The sequence below is a fragment of the Syngnathoides biaculeatus genome, chromosome 18 (assembly GCF_019802595.1).
Source record: "Syngnathoides biaculeatus isolate LvHL_M chromosome 18, ASM1980259v1, whole genome shotgun sequence".
Taxonomy (NCBI): Eukaryota; Metazoa; Chordata; class Actinopteri; order Syngnathiformes; family Syngnathidae; genus Syngnathoides; species Syngnathoides biaculeatus.
The window spans coordinates 1441328-1464092 of record NC_084657.1 but is presented as its reverse complement, the minus strand read 5'-3'; the positions used below and the strand labels follow the sequence as shown (position 1 = coordinate 1464092).

The 22765-nt window shown below is 43.5% G+C and overlaps 1 protein-coding gene across 1 annotated transcript; it reads right to left on the bottom strand.

The window, feature by feature from the left end:
* Window positions 1–24: 24 nt before the first annotated feature.
* On the bottom strand, window positions 25–19301 carry capns1a (calpain, small subunit 1 a). Its single transcript, XM_061802604.1, has 11 exons — window positions 19095–19301; window positions 13413–13469; window positions 13294–13330; window positions 13112–13204; window positions 11051–11108; window positions 10857–10921; window positions 9845–9917; window positions 8108–8182; window positions 1309–1425; window positions 1162–1220; window positions 25–1030 (listed from the first exon to the last, which is right to left on the bottom strand). The coding sequence occupies exons 2-11, from the start codon at window positions 13457–13459 to the stop codon at window positions 1004–1006; spliced, it is 651 nt and encodes a 216-aa protein (XP_061658588.1). The 5' UTR covers window positions 13460–13469; window positions 19095–19301; the 3' UTR covers window positions 25–1003.
* Between the last annotated feature and the right edge of the window lie 3464 nt (window positions 19302–22765).

Below are 22765 nucleotides of genomic sequence, written 5' to 3'. Positions count from 1 at the left end.
TCACCAGCCCAAGTGTTCAATTCATCAAAACACATTGAATATCCTTTATTTCAAATACAGCACACGCATTTATTTCATTGAGCGGTTAAAGCGGTTATAATGACACTGACAAACACTTTGAAAAAGGCACCTCCCATTATTGGCTGCATGCATTTATAGCATACACATCTCCGAGACCTACCTAGATTGTTTTATTACGTCACATTATGCTGGCACAGGCAGAGCGCCAGAAAGCAAAGTGGTAACAAATACTAAATATAAAAACACAGTAAGGTAGGCGTATGGCACCAGCAAACTAAACAAAATGACAATATCAGCCTGTCCAAACATGGCACTGTCTCTTAATCTTATATAAAATCAGTGGAGAGATAACACTTAGTTTTCCATTGTCTAATAGATAATTGATATTCAATGACCTGTTTCAGCCAGCATTCGCAAGCTACCCTGTCAACACTATTAGATGTAATGCAAAACTAAAATGTCGTTTATGCCAATCAAAAACCTGTTAATTAAGGCAAGAGGGTTAACTTCTGTATTTGACCCGAGGACTCAAGTGTGACTTTTGCAATTTTAATGATTTTGCTGAGTGAAATGTATGTGATTCAGCCTATTTTCGAAATTATATAAACATTTGTGTATGGGGTGACTTGGACCCACCTCTTCACATTTCATTTGGACTTGGGTGCAGGTGAATAGCAAATGTCAAACAGCAAACCTGAACCAGTAAACTTAAGGTCAACATGTATTTAGTTAGACTACCTTGCTACTTTCTCTTCAGTTATGTGAACATTTTCAGTGAACGTTTGTGCTTCCCTGGGATGATAAAGCATAATTTCTGCCTTACAACAAATATGGCACGGGCAACAATCCTATAATGGGCTCATGATCAGGGACTGCTATGATGATAACATTTGCAGACAGTGAGTGGCTTGAGTAAAAACAAGTTGTTGTTGCAACGTGGAGGGGGGGGGGAGTGAATCTAAGTAGCAATATCCTTCTGGGCTCAAGAATACATGGTCAACTGGAGCCACTGAAAAGACAAGCACAAAGAAGATGACAGTGAAAACAGGTTGAATTTAAAAAAAAAAAAAAAAAAGATTTAAAATAAACCTGAGTTTTAGCTGTTGAAACAATGTCGACCAAAAAGTGAGCTCTTATTACCTCCTGCACATTGACTTTAATAGTCCCATTGTTGTCCTTATCGAGCGTTTTAAAGGCACCTGGAACAGTTATGCCAATTTTATTGTGAGAGTGCCTTAACATCCACAATGTAACCGACATAGTTGAGTAAGCCCTGTTGTTACTTACGGCACATGGCATCCAGCCTGACGAGACACCCAATGTAGTTGTCAAAATCCATGTTACCGCTCTCATCACTGTACCTGCGAATTATCATCTGGAACAGCTGCTCACTGAGAGGAAAGCCTGCAGAAGACCATTTCAACAGCATTTATTAAATCAATGAAATTAAACGTTTCATTGTACCACAGGTAAAACAGTAGTTCAGGTAAAATGAAACATTATTCCATGGAATTTAATCTAAAAACATGCATCATTCTCCAATGTTAAAAAATAAGTACTTACTATGTAGTAACATTAATGTCACAAGTTAGAAAATGCAGTTGACAAATCTCTTGACAGCTTCCAAAAATAATACAAATCCATTTGGATGACTCTGACAAAAATTACATTTATCCAGATTTACTAATTGTACCAACATTCACTTAATCTCAGTTCACTGATTGTAAGTTTTAAGTGAACCTAAACCGGAGTGTCTATAACAGGGGTGCCCAGACTTTTTGGCCCCAAGATCTACTTTTGCCAGCAGTCAACCTCTTGTGATCTAACAACAATGGTTGGGGGGGTGGTGGTTGCGGGGGGCAGATCTCAACGACTACCATGGCGAAAGGAAGACACAAGATGCTAAATAGGAAGCCATCTTGCTCGAGCACACCTTTATGTGAACATATACATCTTCAGAAGTGCGTATACAGTGAAGAAAAGAAGTATTTGAACACCCTGCTATATTGCAAGTTCTCCCACTTAGAAATCATCGAGAGGTTGGAAATTTTCATCGTAGGTGCATGTCCACTGTGAGAGAGATAATTTAAAAAGAAAAATCCAGAAATCACAACGTATGATTTTTTTCACGATTTATTTGTGTGATACAGCTAGACCCTCAAAGACCTGTTAGTCTGCATTTAAAAGTCCGCCTCCACTCCATGTATTATCCTGAATCAGATGAAACCTGTGTGAGGTCGTTAGCTGCATAAAGACACCTGTCCACCCCGTACAATCAGTAAGACTCAAACTTGAAACATGGCAAAGACCAAAGTGCTGTCCAAAGACACCAGAGACAAAATCGGACAACTCCACGTGGCTGGAAAGGGCTACGGAGAAATTGCCAAGCAGCTTGGTGAAAAAAGGTCCACTGCTGGAACAATCATTAGAAAATGGAAGAAGCTAAACATGACGGTCATCCTCAATCGGAGTGGAGCCCCATGCAACCTCGTGGGGTCTCAATGATCCTTAGAAAAGTGAGGAATCAGCCCAGGACTACACAGCAGGACTTGGTCAATGACCTGAAACGAGCTGAGACCACCGTTTCCAAGGTGACTGTCGATAATACACCAAGACATGATGGTTTGAAATCATGAATGGCCTGGAAGATTCCCCTGCTTAAACCAGCACATGTCAAGTTTGCCAATGACCATTTGGATGATACAGAGGACTCATGGGAGAAGGTTTTGTGGTCAGGTGAGACCAAAATGGAACTTTTTGGTCATAATTGCACTCACCGTGTTTGGAGGAAAACAAATGATGCATTGGATCCCAAGAACACCATCCCGACTATGAAGCATGGGGGTGGTAGCATCATGCTTTGGGGGTGTTTTTCTGCACATGGGACAGGACGACTGCACTGTGTAAAGGACAGGATGACCGCGGCCATGTATTGTGAGATTTTGGGCAACAACCACTTTCCCTCAATCTGAGCATTGAAGATGGGTCGTGGTTGGGTCTTTCAACATGACGATAACCCAAAGCACACAGTCAGGTTGTTGTTGTTGTTGTCGCCAAGTAGGACGGTCATTCTTCCGTATCAAGGTCCAGAAAGTGAGCCAAATCGGCCGGGGCGCTCCACAGGTGTCCGACCGTCAGCGTGGTCGATTTTTGAGCACAGTTGAAGAGATGATGCGTATTGTGGGGGGGTGATGTCACACAATGGCCATTTATCGGCCTGTGGCGGTTCAAAGGGCAGTGTTTTGGGCTGGCTGGAGGGAGTCCCAGTGAGTTGGCTTCAGGTTGGGAGTCCACACGGGCGCCGCGTAGTTCAAGACCGATCTTCCGATAGCCTTATACATCGTGAGGATGGTATCATTGGTCTGGCCCCACGTGGTGCCGGCTAGGCACTTGAAAACATTCTTTTTTTTATGGAGTTTGAAGTGCATGATTTCCGCGTGTTCATGGAACATCAGCAAGGGATCGAAGGTGACGCCAAGGATTTTCGGATTACGGATGGTAGGAATCCGATTGCCTCCGATTTCGATGTTGAGTCTCGTTGACTGTTCGGCGTTCCAGGTGGTGAACAGCATGGCCGATGATTTTTCAGCCGAAGGTTGGAGACTTCGGGTGGCGTAGAAGTCGTGGACCATGCGTAGGTATCGGTTCAAGGGCGTGCACAGTGGTGGGATGGAAGAACCACTGGCTAGGATGGTAACGTCGTCGGCGTATGACACCACGCTCATGCCCGTTGGTGGCCTGGGCAATTTTGAGATGTAGTGATTGAAAAGCAGCGGGCACAGAACGCCCCCTTGGGGGACGCCCTGGCGAACTTGTTGGCATTGTTGAATTTGACGTATGAAACCTGCCGCATAGATATTTGGCGATCCAGCGCTTGAGCGAAGATGCTAGGTTTGACCCGACGATGTCCAACAGCACCGTCGAATGGCTGACACAGTCAAACGCCTTGCTCCACACAGCCCGGAAAACGTGGCTCCGTAGCCAGTCTCCAGAACTAAACCCAATAGAAAATCTTTGGAGGGAGCTGACACTCCGTGTTTCTCAGCGACAGCCCAGAAACCTGTCTGATCTAGAGAAGATCTGTGTGGAGGAGTGGGCCAAAATCCCTCCTGCAGTGTGTGAAAACCTGGTGAACAACTACAGGAAACATTTCTTCTCTGTAATTGCAAACAAAGACTACTGTACCAAATATTAACATTGTTTTTCTCAGGTGTTCAAAAACGTATTTGCAGCTGTATCACAAATTAATCGTTAAAAAAAAAAAAATCCTACATTGTTATTTCCGGATTTTTCTTTTTAGATTATCTCTCTCACAGTGGACATGCACCTACGATGAAAATTTCAAAAGCCTCCATGATTTCTGAGTAGGAGAACTTGCAATATAGCAGAGTGTTCAAATATTTATTTTCTTCACTGTATATACAGTAAATTATGCTATTTATCTCAATTTTGGTCTTTATTAAGCAGTGGATGTGAGGAATGTGACCACCTGACAAGTCAGGGACATGACATTACTGCACCAGGGGCCTTGGGATCTACGACAATTGACTTGTATTGACTTAAAATATTTATGATAAAATTGAATATAAACTGAACTACTGTTGCCAATAATCTTAATATACACAACTGAAACTCAACTGATGGCTTTTTGCAATGAGAAACACTTGTTGGAAAATATGACGTTTTCATTTTTACATTACTTCAACATTGGTTCATAAAAGCTCTTCTTCTTCTTCTTTTCCTTTCGGCTTGTCCCGTTAGGGGTCGCCACAGCGTGTCATCTTTTTCCATCTTAGCCTATCTCCTGCATCTTCCTCTCTAACCCCAACTGCCCTCATGTCTTCCCTCACCACATCCATAAACCTTCTCTTTGGTCTTCCTCTCGCCATTTTGCCTGGCAGCTCCATCCTCAGCACCCTACCACCAATATACTCACTTTCTCGCCTCTGAACATGTCCAGACCATGGAAGTCTGCTCTCCTGAAACTTGTCAGCAAAACATCCAACTTTGGCTGGCCCTCTAATGACCTCATGTCTTGTCTTATCCTATCCAACCTGCTCACTCCAAGCGAGAACCTCAACATCTTCATTTCTGCCACCTCCAGTTCTGTTTCCTGTTGTCTCTTCGGTGCCACCGTCTCTAATCCGTACATCACGGCCGGCCTCACCACTGTTTTGTAAACTTTGCCCTTCATCCTAGCAGAGACCCTTCTGTCACATAACACACCAGACACCTTCCACCAACTGATCCACCCCTCTTGGACCTGTTTCTTCACTTCTTTACCACTCTCACCATTGCTCCGCATTGTTGACCCCAAGTATTTGAAGTCCTCCACCCTCGCTATCTCTTCTCCCTGTAGCCTCACTCTTCCCCCTCCACTTTTCTCATTCACGCACATATATTCTGTTTTACTTCGGCTAATCTTCATTCCTCTCCTTTCCAGTGCTTGTCTCCATCTTTCTAATTGTTCCCCCGCACGCTCCCTGCTTTCACTGCAGATCACAACATCATCTGCGAACATCATGGTCCAAGGGGATTCCAGTCTAACCTCATCTGTCAGCCTATCCATTACCACTGCAAACAGGAAGGGGCTCAGAGCTGATCCCTGATGCAGTCCCACCTCCACCTTAAATTCCCCTGTCACACCTAAGGCACACCTCACCATTGTTCTGCTGCCATCATACATGTCCTGTACTATTTTAACATACTTCTCTGCCACACCAGACTTACGCATGCAGTACCACAGTTCTTCTCTTGGTACACTGTCGTAGGCTTTCTCCAGATCCACAAAGACACAATGTAGCTCCTTCTGACCTTCTATGTACTTTTCCACGAGCATCCTCAAGGCAAATAATGCATCTGTGGTACTCTTTCTAGGCATGAGACCATACTGTTGCTCGCAGATACTTACTTCTGTCCTGAGTCTAGCCTCCACTACTCTTTCCCATAACTTCATTGTGTGGCTCATCAACTTTATTCCTCAATAGTTCCCACAGCTCTGAACATCCCCTTTGTTCTTAAAAATGGGAACGAGCACACTTTTCCTCCAATCTTCAGGCATCTTCTAGCCCGCTACTATTCTGTTGAATAAGTTGGTCAAAAACTCCACAGCCATCTCTCCAAATTGCTTCCATACCTCTACCGGTATGTCATCAGGACCAACTGCCTTTCCATTTTTCATCCTTTGTAGTGCCTTTCTGACTTCCCCCTTAGTAATCATTTCCACTTCCTGGTCCTTCACTCTTGCCTCTTCAACTCTTCCTTCTCTCTCATTTTCTTTGTTCATCAACTTCTCAAAGTATTCTTTCCATCTATTTAGCACACGACCGGCACCAGTCAAGACATTTCCATCTCTATCCTTAATCACCCTGACCTGCTGCACATCGTTCCCATCTCTATCCCTCTGTCTGGCCAACCTGTCGAGATCCTTTTCTCCTTCTTTCGTGTCCAACCTGCTGTACATGTCATGATATGCCTCTTGTTTAGCCTTTGCCACCTCTACCTTTTCCCTACGTCGCATCTCGACGTATTCTTTACGGCTCTCCTCAGTCCTCTCAGTGTCCCACTTCTTCTTTGCTAATCTCTTTCCTTGTATGACTCCCTGTATTTTGGGGTTCCACCACCAAGTCTCCTTCTCCCCTTTCCTACCAAAAGACACACCAAGTACTCTCCTGCCTGTCTCTCTGATTACCTTGGCTGTCGTAGTCCAGTCTACCGGGAGCTTCTGTCTCACCTCTTTCCGAAAGGCCGCACAACATTCTTCCTTTCTCAGCTTCCACCACATGGTTCTCTGCTCTACCATTGTCTTCTTAATCTTCCTACCCACCACAAGAGTCATCCTACACACCACCATCCTATGCTGTCGAGCTACACTCTCCCCTACCACTACTTTACAGTCAGTAAACTCCTTCAGATTACATCGTCTGCACAAAATATAATCCACCTGCGTGGTTCTACCTCCGCTCTTGTAGGTCACTGTTCCTCCCTCTTCTGGAAATAAGTGTTCACTACAGCTATCTCCATCCTTTTTGCAAAGTCCACCACCATCTGTCCCTCAAAGTTCCTTTCCTGGATGCCGTACTTACCCATCACTTCTTCATCGCCCCTGTTTCCTTTACCAATATGTACATTACAATCTGCACCAATCACAACTCTCTCGCTGTCTGGGATGCTCAGAACTACTTCATCTAGTTCCTTCCAGAATTTTTCTTTCAACTCGAGGTCACATCCTACCTGTGGGGCATAGCCGCTAACCACATTATACATAACACCCTCAATTTCAAATTTTAGTGTTATCACTCGATCTGGTACTCTTTTCACCTCCAACACATTCTTAGCCAGCTCTTCCTTTAAAATAACCCCTACTCCATTTCTCTTCCCATCTACTCCGTGGTAGAATAATTTAAACCCTGCTCCCAAACTTCTAGCCTTACTACCTTTCCACCTGCTCTCTTGGATGCACAGAATATCAACCTTTCTCCTAATCATCATGTCAACCAACTCCTGAGCTTTTCCTGTCATAGTCCCACATTCAAAGTCCCTACACTCAGTTGTAGGCTCTGTGCATTCCTCTTTTTCTTCTGACGATGGATCCGGTTTCCTCCTCTTCTTTGTCTTCGACTCACAGTAGCTGAATTTCCACCGACGCCCTGCAGGTTAGCAGTGCCGGGGGCGGGCATTGTTAACCCGGGCCACGACCGATCCGGTATGGGATTCTTTAGATGAACGCTCCTATTTGTTTGGCACAGTTTTTACGTCGGATGCCCTTCCTGACGCAACCCTCTGCATTTATCCGGGCTTGGGACCGGCCTACAGATTGCACTGGTTTGTGCCCCCATAGGGCTGCATTTGGATTGGTTTTTGCGTTGGTTCATAAAAGCTGATAGATGTAAATATACAGTACTGTAGCTGTAAGTTCCTTAAATAAAGCAATATCATCCAACGCAATATAAATACTGTTTAAAAAGTAGTACTACACAAAGAAAAGACAAAGCAGAACATGTGAACAGATTTAAGATAACATTGAATAAAGTGGAATCAAGATTATTTTCAATAACATTTGAACAACAACATGGACAACACTCACCAGCAGCTCTGAAAGCATTGGGCAGCTCATCTGCCCCAATAACACCAGAGCCATCTGCATCATAGGACTTGTACACTCCCTAAACACCAAAAATGAAAACATTTTAAAACTGCACCCCCCCCCCCCCAACAAATAAATAAAATCCGTGAATAATGAATGGAACATTAAAATACCTCGGGACCATAATTTTGCAAGCATATGGCGTACTTAAATTTGTTCCAAAATGGACACACACTTTAAGTTAACAAAATCCACAAATAATGGAAACAGTATTAAAATACCTATGGATGGTATGTACCCCAGGGTTAGAAATAATTGACACAAGACATGCACTTTAAATGTTATTTGCATCCTCCCAGCACGCTGGGAGCTCGGCAAATCATGCGTTTACTGTGGTGTGATAATTTTAGTTTTGATGTGACACCGAGTGTGAATGACATCTTGAGTAATGACTTGCCCACACTGTCAATGTGTGGGGTAATGTAAGACTCTTCTGCTTACAAATGTAAAGTGTCAATTATTCCTCACTGTCTCGTGAGTACCATCATATGGTTACTTGCATATGCGCTGAAATCCATGCTAACAATGTACGATAATTTCCATCCAATAAGGCGTGACTCTTTTCACATCGTTTCAACCCTGCAGTTTAGGCAGAATTTAACAGTTCTGAATGCAGCTTATGGTCATGAAAATGTGGTACATTTAAAAAAAAAAAAAATCCGCGAATATGCGGGGGTCGCCATTGGTGAACTGAGACTGGGGAAGGGCACACTGTATTCAGGTATAGAATCCAATCTTTTCAAGCTTAAATGTGACAAGTCTTGTAGTCATGTGCTGAAATGCTTGTAAACACGGGAAATTCTCATTTAGAATAAAGTGGATGGCACTTTTTAGGAAAGTGAATCTATCAGGATTTAATTGTATGCAATTTTGTACAAGAACACCCACCCTCCACAGCAACCCCACCCAAAAAACTTCTTTCCCCTGATACAAGTTACTTTAGGGTTTGATATGTATTAAGTACAATAAGAATTATAGTGACATTAGCTTGTATGTGGTGATTCTAACTTAATTTTCGGTTGACTTGCGCCGTTGTTCAGGTAAGGCATTTGTTAAGTACAGCGTTTCATTTATTTAATAACGCCAGTTAATTTCCCTAAAGTATCTACTGATAAAATATTTTACATCATTCAAAAAGTTAAAATACTATTTAATTTAAGCTATAGTCTGTCTATAATCTTTTGCCCCCCCCCCCACCTCAAACTCAATGGAGGCATTACATCAAAAGAAAAGCCGTTGCTTCGATATGACATAGGAAATACACGATATTCCTTTGATAGTGTTATTCTACAACATTTTTGAGTTTTAGAGGACATGCATCATTTCCGTACCATCATTTGCAGTGCGCAACCAACCAGACCAGCGTGGGAGATAAGTAGGAAATTCACCAAGTATAAAAAATAAAAGATAAATGGATGGTTTAACATTGTGTCATCAGGTCTAAGAGTGGCTTGTGTGAAAATGCCTTTTTTTTAACATAAAGGTTGTAGAATATCGCTTTAAATATGTTACTTTACATCTCTAAAATTCCCAAAATTCTTGTAATGTGTTGCCATTGTTGCGCAGTGCGAAGTTTTTTTTTGCTGACTCACTGATGACAGTTAACAGTGACCACAGGAATGCAAGAGCACAGAAAGGAAACACCCATGTAGAGCAAATATATTAAGTCTGCAATACTTGCCTGCCATTTCTTTATGTTATTCCAGAGATATTTGAATTCATGAAAGCCAAGTTTTCCAGTGCTGTCACTCTGGAATATCATTAAGGCAATTGCTAGGAAGAACATGTTCCCCGTCATATTTACCTAAAGTGTGTTTTACATGTTTACATTTCAACAGCTAATGTGAAAGTCTTAACTGGACACACCGCATGATTTCATTTCTTGAAATTGACACGAGTGTGATGGAAGCGAAGTTGACTTTTCGCTGATAATCTCACGGCTATTTTTTCCACTACAATATCATGTAATTGGCACTGTGGTGACCAGGTGATTAGGAAATCTGCCTCACAGATCAAAGGACCCCCGGGTTCAAATACGGCCTTGCCTGTGTGCATGTTCTCCCTGTGTCTGTGTGGATTTTCTTCGGGTACTCGTGTTTCCTCCTAGATGCATGATAGGTTAAATGAAGACTATAAATTGCATCTAGGTGTGAATTTGAGTGTGAATGGTTCTTTCAAGCTCTCCTGCGGTTGGCTGTCGACTATTTCACGGTGTACCCTGCCTCCTGCCCAATGGTAGCTGGGATAGGTTCCAGCACTCCCGCACCCTTGGAAGGATAAGAAGGGGCTCGGAAAATGGATGGATGGATGGATGGATACTCTATTTTCACCAACAATGGACAGCTCTCCTGCACCTAATACATGTAGAATGTACATTTTAGAACACTTGAATGTGCACGAGCACACACGTGCTGTCGCATGATGGTATTTCCAGCCAGGGAAAATATCCTCGTGCTCGGTGTGCTTGCTACTCGGGTAGCCAGAAAACATTAGCACAACCCACCACAGTTTGCAGTTGCCCAGTACGTTACGTTAGCACAAGTAAAAATGTTTTTTTGTGTGTGTTGCGATCAGTACCCCTGCCAAACCTGCCAATTGTGGTTGTTTCGAATTACAAGCTTCAGTAACATGTTTTTCATTTTGCTACATGTGTAACGTATCAAGAGCCCTCTAAAGATAGAAAGGATACATCCATGACTGCCACCATGCTTCTGCAAGACTCAATTGTGAAACCATCTGTCTTCAGATCTCCATCTGAAACAGACAAGGACAAAAGAATTTTCTTCTGCAATACAGTGCAATGCAATGCAATACAGCAACAGCGCTTTGTCATACAAAGATATTAAGGTCTGATTCAGACCACTCTATGGCAAAATGACTTACGTTTTGCAATGATTTTGTTAAGGATGTTCATGAGTTCATTGGGGCTCACTTCCATGTCCTGTGAAAATTAAAGTTAAAATTAAGTGGCAAAGTGCTTAAAATTGTCTGCTGGAAAGCAGTCAAAACTGTGAATGAATTTGGGAGTGGAGTGCACAGTCACAGAAACTTTAAGTGCATTTTTATTTTCTAGATATCAATAAATGGATCGTATAGCATAGTAAAATATTACTCCACAGTAGATCCTAATTTCACCAGCTAGTTGCATGTAAGTATGTTGCAGTCTTGCGATATCATGAATTATTTCTCCAAATATTACCCAATACAGATAGGACAAAAAAAGCTTATCTGTAAGAACAGGTTTTGAAAACAGAGGGTCATGGTTGGTGTCCCATTGTGGACCAACATAAAATGGCAACACTTGAAAGTGATGCTAGTATGCTTACTGACGACTGTTGGGGTTCCCCTTTCACGGTGACATCATTCCAAATGTGTGTGACCTGGTGTGTATCAAAAATTTACAGTAGGATGCGAACAGAATCACCCATAGAGTTGGGATACACAATTAATCAAACTTTAATCTGGATCGCAATTTTGCCTTCCACGATTAAATCAGACTTTTTAGATTCAACATGTGAGTTGTCCTGCATATCTAAAGTGCTGCATTTGCAGCAGTACCCGCAACCTACGTAATCACCCAACTCACGGGGCTTCATTAAAGTCTAGCACAGCTCTCTGTGGCCAATTTCAAAATAAAAGCTTTAATAGCATTAATGCCCAATGTAGTAGTTTGTAGTTGGCCCTCTAAATATGTTGGCCCAGTTTACCACTTCCCTGACTTCAGGAGGCTTGGTGGTGAGACTGGGTAAAGTGTCTGCCTCACAGTTCTGAGGTCCCGGGTTCAATCCCAGACCCGCCTGTGTGGACTTTGCATATATTTCTCCATGCCTGCGTGGATTTTCTCTAGGCACTCTGGTTTCCTCCTACATCCCAAAAACATGCATTAATTGGAGACTCAGCGGCACGGTGCCACAGGTGTAGAGCGTTGGCCTCACAAGTTCTGAGGACCGAGGTTCAAATCCCAGCCCGTCTGTGTGGGGGTTTGCATGTTCTCCTCGTGCCTGTGTGGGTTTTCTCCGGGCACTCTGGTTTCCACATCCCAAAAACGTCCAACATTAATTGCCCCTACATGTGATTGTGAGTGACTGTTGTCTCTCTCCACCTGCCCTGTGACTGGCTGGCAACCAGTTCATGGTGTACCCTGGCTCCTGTCCAATGACAGCTGGGATTGGCTCCAGCACTCCTGTAACCCTCATGAGGATAAGAGACTTGGAAAATTGATGGGTAAATGGAGAATCTAAATTGCCCTTAGGTGTGATTCTTAGTATGAAGGTTTGTTTGTTTCTATGTGCCCTGCAATTGGCTAGCACCCAGTTCAGGGTGTACCCCGCCTCCTGCACGAAGATAGCTGAGATAGGTTCCAGCACTCCCACAACCCATGTGAAGATAAGCGGCTCAGAATGGATGGATGTGCATATTTGCATTTTAAATGACTTAATGCATGATGGGCGGGCACTGCTATAGATGACATATTTGATGGGAGTAAACAGAGGCTCAAGAAAAGAGGCATATGCAAAAAAATGGAATGGGAATGACCCACATGATCTCAAAACCACATACACATCATAAAGTGTTTTCGCATAACTTTTGATCATTCTGTAACACCCCAATACGCCTCAAAACAGCACCAAACCTAGGCTAATAGGAAAGCAATAATTGGTGTGAAGGAAATATTTGAAGTGATAGATTTCTAATGACAGCAGAAGATCTTTGTACATTAGGGAAGAGCTATGTTTAGCCTTTGTTGTTAGTCGAAGCTAAGGAGGGTCTTTGCGGCAATAAAAAAAAAACATTTGTAAGCTGTAAAAAAAATAAAATGGTAAAAATCAACTGCAAGCAATTTATTTTTAAGGGTATTATAATATGCTTAAGTGTTTTGATGAACAGTTTAAGCACGTAATAAAAGCAATGTTGCTGATAAGATTGGTTGGGTGGTATACTCACATCTCCAGCAAGTTGCTGGAAGACTCTGCGGAACTGTTTCTCTTCATCACTCTCATGCTGTTCAGCATATGCAAGAGGTCTGCGAGGCTCAGGCTGTGAAAACATTGCAAACATCATCAATGGTCTAAGTCAATGGGGCACTAACGCACAGATTGGGTGAAATAGGAATGGATGTCACTCACGGGTTCAGAGGGAATGAACTGGGCCGGGTCAATGTTACTGCAAAAGCAAAATTAAATTGTAAAGTTTAAAAACCTCCTGCATGTTTTGCTTTTGGATGATTCATTGTGCAGTTTCTTACCCGATGACATTAATCAGGCCACCAATAAACTTTCTGGCAAACGACATCTTTAGTCAGCTGTGAATATCACATGAAAAAAATATTGAAAAATAAACACGGTCACCATGAACACTACTGGATTAAATTTAACAGTATTCTTGTCTCAAAATTAGACAAATCCTTTGTCAACCACTAGGTATAGTCAAAAACAGTAGTTGCAATTTTGTTGGGGTAATTGCTACCAGTTTTGTGTTTCCAAAGGTGTTTGGTTTAGGATTTGTAACCAAATTCACTTTTGTCATTTTGCAATGACAAAAAAAGATTGGCTGACTTCATGAAACCAATAATATCCATCCATCCATCCATCCATCCATCCATCTCCTGCTTTTATGGGTCAGGTCGCGGTGGCAGTAGCTTTACCAGGGATGACCAGACGTCTCTTTCCCCAGCCACTCCATCCAACACTTCTTGAGGGATCTTGAGGTGTTCCCGTGCCAGCCAAGACACAAAGTCTCTCCAGCGTGTCCTGGGCTGTCTCCAGGGTCTCTTTCCAGTGGTACGTGCCCAGAACACCTCGCCAGGGAGGTGTCCGGGAGGTATCCGGATCAGACGCCCCAGCCATCTCATCTGGCTCCTCTCAATGCGGAGGAGCAGCGTCTCTACTCTGAGCTCCTCCTGGATGACCGAGCTTCTCACCCTCTCTCTAAGGGAGAGACTGGACACACTGGGGAGGAAACTCATTTCGGGATCTTGTTGTTTCGGTCAAGATCTACAGCACCTGACCATAGATGAGGGTAGGAATGTAGATCGACTGGTATATTGAGCGCTTTGTCTTTCAACCTAGCTCCCTCTTTACCACAACGGACTGATACAAAGTCCGCATCATTGCAGACGCTGCACCAATCTGCCTGTCAATCTCATGCTCCATTCTTTCCTCACTCATGAACAAGATCCCAAGATACTTGAACTCCTCCACTTTGGTCAGGATCTCTTCCGCAACCCGGAGAGGGCACACCACCCTTTTCCAACTGAGGACCATGGTCTCAGATTTGGAGATGCTGATTCTCATCCCTGCCCATTCACACTCGGCAGTGAACCGCTCCAATGAGAGTTGGAGATCACGGCTTGATGAAGCCAACAGAACCACATCATCTGCAAAGAGCAGAGATGCAATGCTGAGGCCACCAAACCGGACCCCCTCTTTGCCTTGGCTGCGTCTAGAGAGTCTGTCCAAAAAAAGTTTGGGGGGAAAAACAAATAAAATAAAATAAAAAATAAAAAAATCGGTGACAAGGGCAGCCTTGGGGGAGTCCAACTCTCACCGCAAACAAGTCAGACTTATATCCACCAATGCGGATCAAACTCTGACACCGGTCGTTCAGGGGCTGAGCAGCCAGTATTGGCGTTCGGTACCCCATACTCGTAAAGAACCCGCCACAGGACTCCCCGAGGGAAACGATCAAACGCCTTCCACAAAACATATGTAGACTGAGTCCCATGCAACCTCGAGGATCCTGCCAAGGGTGTAGAGCTAGTCCACTGTTCCACGGCCAGGACGACAACCACACTACTCCTCCTGAATCTGAGATTCAACTTCTCGAGAGACTGTCCTCTCGAGCACCCCTGAATAGACCTTACTAGGGAGGCCGAGGAGTGTGTTCCCCCTGTAGTAAGAACACACCCACTGGTCCCACTTCTTAAAAACGGGGACCACCACCCCAGTCTGCCAATCCAGAGGCACTGTCTCTGATGTCCATGCAATGTTACAGAGGTGTTTCAGATTTTCAGCTTGGACAGGCCAAAACATCCTTTTAGGAACTCCGGGCGAATGTCAACCTCCCCCGGACCCTGCCACCGTAGGGCTTTTTAACCACCTCAGTGACCTTAACTCTATAGAGAAGGAAGAGCTGGCCTCAGAGAACCCAGACTTTACTTCCTCATGGGAAGGTGTGTGAGAAGGTCTTCGAAGTACTCTCCCAACATCCCCCATCCTCACGATACACAGTGTTGACTGTGCAGTGCTTCCCCTTCCCGAGATGCCAGACGGAGGAACACAATTTGCTCGAAGCCGTCTTGAAGTCTTTCTCCATAGCCGATTTTTTGCCTCATCGACCACCAAAGCTGCATTCTACCAGGTCAGGCAGAAAATATCAGGTGTCTTGGGAGTCGCACAGGCCAAAAATTCCTGATAGGACTTCTTCTTCACCTTGACGGCATCCCTCATTATTATTGTCCACTAACGTGTTCGGGGGTTTCCGCCATGACAGGCACAGACCATCTTACGGCTACAGCCACTTCAGCAATGGTTCACTCGGACTCAATGTCCCCTGCCTGCCCTGGAACATGAGCAAAGGTCTATAATAGGTGGGAGTTGAAACTCCTCCTGCCAGCCGTCCCCTGCAGACCCTCACAATACATTTGGGCCTGCCACGTCAGGCCTGCATCTTCCCCAACCATCGGAGTCAACTCATCACCCGGTGGTAATCAGTTAACAGTTCTGCCCCTCTCTTTACCCGAGGGTCCAAGACATGAGGCCGCAGGTCCATTGACAAGACCACAAAGTCGATCATCGAACTGCAACCTCGGGTGTCCTAGTGACAAGTGCATGTGGACACCCTTATGCCTGAACATGGTGTTCGTTATGGACAATCTGTGATGAGCACAAAAGTCCAGTAACAGAACACCGTACTACCCAATCACACCCTTCCAGGTCTCACTGTCATTGCCCACATGAGCATTGAAGTCCCCAACCAGTATGGTGGAGTTCCCAGAAGGAGAGCTCTTCTGCACTCCCTCTGAGGACCCCAAAAAGGGTGTGTACTCTGAACTGTTGCTTGCAGCATAGGTACAAAAACACAGTTAGGACCTGTCCCCCCCACCCGATGGAGGCTACCCTCTCATCCAGAAGGGTGAACTCCAACATACAGGCAGGGGGCAATAATTATACCAACATCTACTCTGTGCCTCTTACCGTGGGCAACTCCAGAGTGGAACAGAGTCCAACCCCTCTCAAGGAGGACTGGTACCAGAGCCCAAGCGGCGTGTAGAGGCGAGGCTGACTATATCCAGTTGGAACTTCGCGACCCCACACACCAGTTTGGGCTCCTTCCCTGCCAGAGAGGTGACATTCCATTCCCTAGAGCCTGTTTCTGTAGCCAGGGATTGGATCATTAGGGTACCCACCTTCGGCTCCCACCCATCTTAAATTGCACCCAAGTCCTATGGCCCTTCTCATAGGTCATGAGTCGGGAACCTTTTCGACTGAGAGAGCCATAAAGGCCAAATATTGAAAAACGCAATTTCAAAAGAGCCATACAGTATTTTAAAAACTTCAGTGCAGGAGTATTTGCACATTAAGTAAGACCAACACTTTTAGAGTACAATACGTCTCTGAATTATTTTAAATAACATTGTTATGCTGTTGCTCACCAATGATGACAAAAGTACTTCTTACCATTAATGCGACAGCTAGTGCTGCACGGTTTTGCTGATGGCTTTAGAGTTCATACAGTGAAGAAAATAAGTATTTGAACACCCTGCTATATTGCAAGTTCTCCCACTTGGAAATCATGGAGGGGTCTGAAATTTTCATCGTAGGTGCATCTCCCCTGTGAGAGATATAATCGAAAAAGAAAAATCCCAAAATGACAAAGTATTATTTTCTTCACGTTTTATTCGTGTGATACAGATGCAAAACCGTATTTGAACATCTGTCTATCAGCTAGAATTCTGACCCTCAAAGACCTGTTAGTCCACCTTTAAAAGTCCACCTCCACTCCATGTATTATCCTGAATCAGATGCACTTGTGTGAGTTCGTTGAGCTGCATAAATACACCTGTCCATCCCATACAATCAGTAAGACTCAAACTTGTAACATGGCCAAGACCAAGGAGCTGTTCTAAGACACGAGAGACAAAATCGGACAACTCCACGTGGCTGGAAAGGGCTACGGAGAAATTGCCAAGCAGCTTGGTAAAAAAAAAGGTCCACTGTTGGAGCAATCATTAGAAAATGGAAGAAGCTAAACATGATCATGATCATCAATCTCAATCGGAGTGGAGCCCCGTGCGAGATATCACCTCGTGGTCTCTCAGTGATCCTTAGAAAGGTGAGGTATCAGCCCAGGACTACACGATAGGTCTTGGTCAATGACATGAAAAGAGCTGGGACCACCGTTTCCAAGGTGACTGTTGGTAATACACTAAGACGTCATGCTTTGAAAGCAAACTCCGTGTTTCTCAGCGCCAGCCCAGAAACCTCTGAAAAGAAAAGATCTCTGTGGAGGAGTGGGCCAAAATTCTTCATGCAGTGCGTGCAAACCTGGTGAACAACTACAGGAAATGTTTGACCTGTGTACCAAATATTAACATTGGTTTTCTCAAGTGTTCAAATACCTATTGGCAGCTGTATCACACAAATAAATAATTGAAAAATCATGCATTGTGATTTCTGGATTTTTCTTTTTAGATTACCTTACTCACAGCTGACATGAACCTACGATGAAACTTTCAGACCCATCCATGATTTCTAAGTGGGAGAACTTGCAATATAGCTGGTTGTTCAAATAGATAGTCGAGATGGATAAGCTACTTATGTTATGGACTGAGGACCACATTCCTTCGCACGACCTCAGTACAGCCTCCCCTGCTTCTTCTCCATCTACCTCTCAGCAACAATGGTAAGTATAGCATCTTATTTGTTCATGTCAATGTATTGTTTTTATACGGAGTATTTTGACATAAATTCTGACTTTAGTGGTGAAATTTGACTTACACAGAAATTTGAGTTATATCACCATCATAGGAACGAAACTCATTTGTAACCCGTGGAGCCCGTGTGCTGTACAATCCAACATTTTTTTTTTAATTTACAGTTCATCAGGTTTTGTTACCAGCTAGTTATTTAGTTTGTGAGAACAAATGTTTTGTTGATTCCAAAATAATGAATGATGAACATCCATGACTCCAGCTCATACATTCATTCCAACTTAAGAACAGTCATTAAAATGTCCTCAAATGTTATATTACTTTGAGAAAGTAACACTACTACTGTATATCATTTAACAGGAAAACATTTCCTGCAACCACATCTCCCCACAATTATAACGCTGCAGTAACGCAATATAACATCACGTCTTACCTTAAGACTTGAGTGACACGCCCACCAAATGTTTCCTTGCAGCCGCACCCCGTGTGAAAGAAAAACACTTCGCAACAATTCAAAAGTTTTATTTTTCGACTGGAACTGAGTTTTCGATCTCCAATAAGCTTTTTTTTGTACGAGCCTTTTAACAGAGAGCAAACTGTCACACCCCGGTAATTGGAAGGAAGTAAAGTCTCCAAAGACACATCACAATCATTTGTTCCGTGACTCACTCTTGGAAAACTAAGTGCCATGTTTTTTGCTCGTTTGTTTGAATAAATGGAATTAAGAGGGCTGGTGGAGACCAACTTCCCTTTCGTGACTTAAATTCGTTTTAAAACATGCACTTAGCAGTATTGATTTTGGAAGCTGACAACAGCAACGTTAGCTTGATCTTGGTAATAATCGGCTAACATCTAGCTAGCTAGCTAGCCAACGACGAGGATCGAATTGGACCAGCTTTTTATTTTGCCAACAGTTACTTGACACTACACCGGTCGTCAGACAATTATTTAAAAAAAAAAAAAAAACCACACACACACACGCGCGCGAGGACTTACCTTAATAGGCAACAGCGCTACAGAAGTATTAGCCGGACAGTCGGGCGAGGTTTTGTTAAGTCTCGAACTGGCTGGCACGAGGATCCGTCAACACTACACACCCTGACTGCTGCTCGCACCACGAAAGTACTGTGTGCATAAACTGAGCAATGCTTCTGCCGGAATTCCTGGACCACTCCTCTCATTCGCATGCTCACTGTGACAGGACTGCCATCTACTGGAAAGAGATCCAAACCCCAAGAAAGAACAGAAACACGTAAACAATGTGCTGACGCGGAATTAAACAATTTTGCTCCAGTTAAATTTTCAGGAACAGTGGTAGTTAAACATAATTTTGTTTACATGCTGGATGCATTACAGCTATTTTTCTTATTTGAAACATTTATTATTGCAATTTTCGGACGTCTTTTTTTTACATTGAACAGTGTAATGTATAAACAATCCAATTCACTTGTAACAAATATAAATACAATAAAAGTAAATACATATGGTTTCATAAAAACCACCCATCCATTCTCCAAGCTGCTTATCCTCACAAGTGCAACAGGAGAGCTGGAGCCTAACCCAGCTAGCTTCGGGCGAAAGGCAGACTACACCCTGAACTGGTCGCCAATCAGTTGCAGGCCAGATATCGACTCCATCACTGAGCAGGAAACGATCTCACGCTGCCTGCACCAAAGCCATGCATGTGTACCACTGCACCATCAGTGACGCTTAAATAATCCATCCATTTTCTTAGCCGCTTACCCTCACGAGGGTCGCAGGGAGTGCTGGACCCTATCCCAGCTGTCATCGGGCAGGAGGCGGGGTTGGCAGCCAGTCGCAGGGCACATAGACATAAACAGCCGGAACTCACAATCCCACCTAGGGCAATTTAGAGTGTCCAAACAATGTTGCATGTTGTGGGGATGTGGGAGGAAACTGGAGTGCCCAGAGAAAACCCACGCAGGCATGGACAGAACATGCAAACTCCACGCAGGGAGGTCTGGGATTGAACCTGGGTCCTCAGAACTGTGAGGCCAACATTTTCCAGCGACTCCACCGTGCTCGTTCTCAGAGTAATATAACAAATTTAATTTCATGACGTTTTGTTTACTTTTCTTAATTTTAAATCAGTGCATCAACAGGACCCTTTGATATCCCCCCCCCCAAAAAAAAAAAAAAGTAGCCAAAGAAATGTTTTCAAAATTATTGAGACTTTATTATTCAGACTACACAGAATTGCACATGACCAGAGAAAGCCAAGCACGAGTGTCGGCTTTAGATGGAGGAAGCGATGAAAAACAATCCTCAGCATTTGCGGCCGTTTTTCAAATGTAACTAAAATTGTAGTCGTGGCAATTTCCAAGAGCAACTGTAATTTAATGACGTAATTCCATCTGATTGTGTAATGTATTGAAATTACATGAATTTTATAGTAACAGTTTTTACGTTTTTGGGGGGTGCGGGTAACAAACAGTCCCAAACTGAAATACATCTATCCAGACTTTGATAGTATGGAGACTTTGCCAGGATAGTACTGGTCTTTCACGGGACAATTCCCAAAATTCATCCATTTTCTACCGCTTTTCCGGGTCGGGTCGCGGGGGAAGTAGTTTTAGCAGGGATACCGACTTCCCTTTCCCCAGCCACTTCTTCCTGCTCTTCTGGAGGGATCCCGAGGCGTTCCCAAGCTGGGAAGAGGTGACCTGGTGGGCGACAAGTTTGCACATCTGCGTAACAGTTCTGAGTAGCTGCATTCAACCCTGAACTCACTGGTGTGGAGTTTGCATGTTCTCCTCTGGTTACCTTCCCAATTTAAAAAAAGACACATGCGTGGAAGATTAATTGAAGACGACATTTTTAGTAGGTGAGAATGTGAGCGTGAATGATTTGTCTAAATGTGCCCAATGATCGCCTGGCAATCAGTTCAGGCTGTACCCCACCTCTCACCCGAAGTCAGCACAACACACAGTAAGATGCAACAACCTTACTTTTCTATCCATCCATGTTTTGACCTGCTTATCCTCACAAGAGTCATGGCAGTGCTGGAGCCTATCCCGGCTATCTTCGGGCAGGAGGCGAGGTACACCCTGAACTGGTTGCCAGTTAATCGCAGGGCACATAGAAACAAACTACCATTCACACTCACAATCAAACCTAAGGGCAATTTAAAGTCTCCAATTAATCCATATTTTTATGGATGAGGGTTGAAACCAGAGAGCCTTGAGAAAACCCACGCAGGCACTCGGATAACGTGGAAAACTCCACGCAGGCGGTACCTGGAATTGAGCCGCAGTCCTCAGAACAGTAAGGCTAACACTTTAAAAAGTCACACCAACATGCTGCCTTTACTTTTGCAATTAAAATTAATTTTCCTTTCAAAGCAGCTTGTTTTGGCCAATCTTTTTCTGACAGAAGAAGTAGGGAAGCAATCTTGTCTTTGTAGGTTCACAAAAAATGGATGATTTTATTTTTTCAGAAGTTTCTCACAAAAAGTGGATCGAGTGGCCGAACCCGCTATTAGGTTCAGGGAACAATTACTTTTTCATAGAGGATCAGAAGGGTTTGGATTTTTTTGTGCCTTTATAAATTGAATTGTCATTTGAAAACTGCATTTCGTATTTCCTTGGGTTGTCTCTGAGTGATATTAATTTGGTTTGATGAGTTGAAACCTTTGTGTGTGGAAAAATCAGGAGGTGGGCAGGTACATTTTCACAGCACTGTACGAGTGAATACACTCATTATTGTGGGGATGACAACATGAGGGGATCGCGTGAACAGTATTATGAGAAGAAAATGGGGGGGTGGGGGCAGAAACGTGTGCCCGTGGTCACCGGTACTCAGGACAGGGGAGGACGTTCATGTAAAACGTGTGTAAATATGCTCCTGCTCCCGAACATGTGATCTGACCAGAGCAGTGAATTCCAACTTTTTTGGAGCCAAGGCAAATACTTTACCATTGAAACATTTCACAGTACACCAACAAACAAAAATGTCACAAAAAGTAGATACATTAATTGCTGTATATACAGTGAAGAAGAAAAGAAGTATTTGAGCACCCTGCTATATTACAAGTTCTCCCACTTAGAAATCATGAAAGAGTCTGAAATGTTCATCATAGGTGCATGTCCACTTGTGAGAGATAATCTAGCTCTCATCATTGATCCGATCACAAGTCCTTCATTTACTGTATATAGTTGTGTACTTAATTGTTCCACAAATATATATTTACGATACATAAATGTATCTTTGTTCATCCAGTTGTGTCAGTGAGGCATTGTGACACACAGAACAAAGTAATGGGTTAGGCTGTTGGGCTGAGATGGCTGTCGGTACAGTGAAGAAAAGAAGTATTTGAACACCCTGCTATATTGCAAGTTCTCCCACTTAGAAATCGTGGAGGGGTCTGAAATTTTCATCGTTAGGTGCATGTGCGCTTGTGAGAGAGATCATCTCAAAAGAAAAATCCAGAAATCACAATGTATGATTTTCTTCACGATTTATTTGTGCGATACAGCTGCAAACAAGTATTTGAACACCTGTCTATCAGCTCGAATTCTGACCCTCAAAGACTTGTTAGTATACCTTTAAAAGTCCACCTCCACTCCATGTATTATCCTGAATCAGATGCACATGTGTGCACCCTAAGAAACTTGTAACATGCCAAGACCAAAGAGCTGTTCAAAGAC